At 46.5% G+C, this 3,467-nt stretch overlaps 1 protein-coding gene across 2 annotated transcripts; it reads right to left on the minus strand.

The window, feature by feature from the left end:
• Positions 1 to 491: 491 nt before the first annotated feature.
• On the minus strand, positions 492 to 3,266 carry LOC125517136. 2 transcript variants are annotated; one of them, XM_048682324.1, is made up of 6 exons: positions 2,127 to 2,307; positions 1,824 to 2,044; positions 1,435 to 1,747; positions 1,250 to 1,351; positions 998 to 1,174; positions 492 to 920 (listed from the first exon to the last, which is right to left on the minus strand). In XM_048682324.1, exons 1-6 carry the CDS (start codon positions 2,172 to 2,174, stop codon positions 645 to 647), a joined length of 1,137 nt encoding a protein of 378 aa, XP_048538281.1. In that variant the 5' UTR covers positions 2,175 to 2,307; the 3' UTR covers positions 492 to 644. The 2 variants fall into 2 exon arrangements, 1 of the variants encoding a protein (XP_048538281.1); XR_007287423.1 differs by lacking the exons at positions 492 to 920; positions 998 to 1,174; positions 1,250 to 1,351 and adding exons at positions 2,475 to 3,104; positions 3,193 to 3,266 and having other exon boundaries at positions 1,607 to 1,747; positions 2,127 to 2,386.
• Between the last annotated feature and the right edge of the window lie 201 nt (positions 3,267 to 3,467).

Consider the following 3,467-nt stretch of genomic DNA (forward strand, 5'->3'; position numbering starts at 1 on the left):
AAGCTGCCATTTGTCATTTGTAATGAATGTGCTGTGAACCATGCCATAGTAATGTTTGAATTGTCTTAAGTTATGAACTCATCGGCATAAAATTTGTGTTTGTTCAAATTGCTATGATGCTGCAGTCATTGTAAGTATTATGATGTTCCGGTGAAATGAACGTGTTGTAAACTCAGTTTTTCCAGTACAGTGCAGCGCCCAAGGGATAGGCGTCACACAGTACAGTGCAGCACCTTGCAGTTGGGCGCTGCACTCTGACTTAGCCATGGCCAGTTGAGCAGCTCCTACGAGACGGGCGCTGCACTGTATGGTGTGGCGCCTAAGCGTTGGGCGCTGCACAGTACAGTGCAGCGCCTGGGTGTCACTGCAGTGCTGTTAACTGCCAAACTACAGAAACAGATGCCATTTTGGCCTCATGCAGCACTCACATAACTTGCTTGAACATCGTTAAAATTATTGTAAACTGCACATACTGAACAAAGACAACTAATAACTTGAACATCACATCATTTAGGACAATTCAACATTACTACTAGTTCGCAAACACAAATACCACACTAGTAATAGTTCACCAACATATAACATAATGTCACAAGTTCATCAACCTAATGAAACGGCTACAAGAGCACTAACAAACACAAGCACTAATGCCTTCCGCGCGTGTTCCTGGTGCCACGCCTGCAGGCAATCTTCTTCTTCCTGGGTGGACGAGCCTCCTCTTCCTGCACTTCCTCCTCCGCCTCCGCCTCCGCCTCATGATCCAAGCTAGCCATCCGCGAGGTCCCTACGACCACCTTTGGGTTGCCCCTGTTGTCAAAGTCGTTGGGCGTGTACCGGCATCTGGGCTTCCTAGGCTTGAACACATATGGGGACCGAAGTTGAGCGTCCGCCAAAGTCATGTCATCATCAAGCTCATCGCCCTATCACACAATCAAACAATATGGTGAAGACCGACGTCGCAATCAAGTGAGAATCACATCTAAAGGATTAGTCATACCTCTTGGGTGACCGCACCCTCATCATCCAGATAAGCATATGAGGAACTCACATCGTCCCTCTGATGGTGAGATGAGGGGTCTGATGGTGTACCATACCTAGAGGCAGATGGTTCATCAAATTCGGGATCGTGGCAACCGAGAAGATTCGATAACCGCCTTAACTTCTTGGCTTGACGCTGTAACATGAACAAGTGTATACGATATCAGACTCCGCAACATAGACTGGCTCTCATAGTGAATGCGATATGTACCTTGAGAAATGCTCGTAGTGAACCATCATCATTGCCTTTTCCAACCGATGTTTCCTCCAGAATAGACTGGCTCTCATCAGCTGCTTTCTTGATCTCGGTGCGCTGCGGATGAGAAAGAATGAACACGTTAGCCATTCAAACATGTGTAATACGGCCAACGGGAAAGTAAAGAAGGAACACTTTACCACATAGTTAATCACCGGAACAGCAGGGACTCCGTGCCCTACCCTGACATCTCTGTTGTACTTCCCCTTTGATAGATCCTCAAAGTTTACGGGTTCTTCAAGAATATCCTCATTATATGCCGGCGGGCATATCTCAAGTCGAGTATTTTCAAGAAGCCATCGTATGTAGTTATCAAAAGCAAGTGGACTATGCTCACGAAGCTTGGCGTGTGCACTGCTACGAGCTTCCTCCACACAAAGCTGGAAGCGGGTAACATACGAAGCATGATAATTGCCCCAGTCCTTTATCTTCCGCTGCCTTCTCCTGTCCAACCTGCATGGTACAAAACCAAATATTAGCAAAATCAAGGAGTGACGATGCTTAGTCAATATGGTTCATGCTCTCTTACCTATGAAGTGCTTTGTCCGTATCCACCCATTCCGGTGGGTGAGGTTGGAACAGACCAAACTGACGACACACGCGATGTGGCAAATGAAACTCAACAGCCCGGTTGCATATCAGTGGGCACCGCATACGCCAGAGATCCCTATCCCGCAAGCACATCGGGTTGATGGTAAACTCCGAGGTGTACCCAAGTCTGTCATCGGCGCCATATGGCTGCCATTCCACCTATGAAATAGGGCAACAATGCAAAATTGGTGAATTTTTTTCAGGCAAACATGAGAAATGACTGAAGTAATGACCTCGTTACCTGCTCAGGCGTAATCGTGTCCAACTCGGCAACGTACTTCTGGTACATGAGATTGACATGTTCGTCATCTCAGAAACCACATCCCACTTGTAAGCCCAAGTGGGGCGCCGTAATTCGTCATCTTCATCTTCATACCAAGGATTAAACCTGACGCTCTTCGGGCGTCCAACAGGCAGACGCTCCCAACTCCATACAGAAAGTAGAAGCATATTACCACCAATGCCTGCACTACCTGTGATCCTGCAACACGCATCGTCCAGCTGCATATGAAAGAAAAACAATGTTAACTTGACAGCAAGCTTGCATTGCTAATGAAGAAATGAGTTGATCACAAAACAGACCAACTACCTGTCGGTACAAGTAGGCAAGAGTCGCTGAACCCCAGCTCCATTTGTTATCGAAGACGGTCAACGCCTTCAGCCACATCCATGGAGCGTTCTTGCTAGTGGAGTCAGGAAACAAAGTCCTCGACACAACATACCACATGTAGACACGAGCATGTGTCTGGATCACATCATCAGTGGCATCCGGAGGGCACGTCGCAAAGTGAGTTTGAATCCACGTGAAAGCAGCTCCGGCTGCTTTCCTTTCCTTCTTCTTCTTCTCTTCTCCCTCCTCTACATCAGCCTCGGCCTCGGTAGGAGCCATACCGATAAGAGCAATCATCTGCTCACGCCACCCATTAGAATCGGTGCTCATACAGAGAGGCATCCCATCGATAGCAAGACCGGTGATCAACGAGACATCCTCGAGCGTCACGGTCATCTCCCCAGTCCGAAGATGGAAACTATGCGTCTCCGGCCTCCACCGATCAGCAAAAGCGGACACCAGTGGAGCGTTCAGATTCGGCATGGACCGGCTGACCAACTGAATCCACGGGAGTAGTCCTGCCTGCTTGATGTACGGTGTGTACCGCTCATCGTAAGGCATGGCAGGACCAAAGACCCCGTGATACTGAATTTTCAAAGGTTCAAGCTTCTGCAAAAAACAAGTAATGACAAATCTTAGGGCATGTAAATTTCAACTTAAGGCAAATTTGCAAAATATTTAGATTACTCGTTATTACCATCTCCTTCTCGTGCATCATGTAGGCCCGGTGTTTCGTGTCGTAGACATCGTCGAGAAGCCAAACCATCCTTACAAACTTCAAACAATAAACATATATGAGTTCATCTTCATCTCAAATATCGGTATACACTAAACATCTAATATGTGTTCAATTACAAGAATCTCAACATCTCCTTCTCACACAATGAATATGTCATATGTGTTCAAATAAACTCAACATCTAATATTTCAAATGAACTCAACATCTAATATATATCTAAACAAACATCTCAT

This window comes from Triticum urartu, chromosome 6, assembly GCF_003073215.2.
Source record: "Triticum urartu cultivar G1812 chromosome 6, Tu2.1, whole genome shotgun sequence".
Classification (NCBI taxonomy): Eukaryota; Viridiplantae; Streptophyta; class Magnoliopsida; order Poales; family Poaceae; genus Triticum; species Triticum urartu.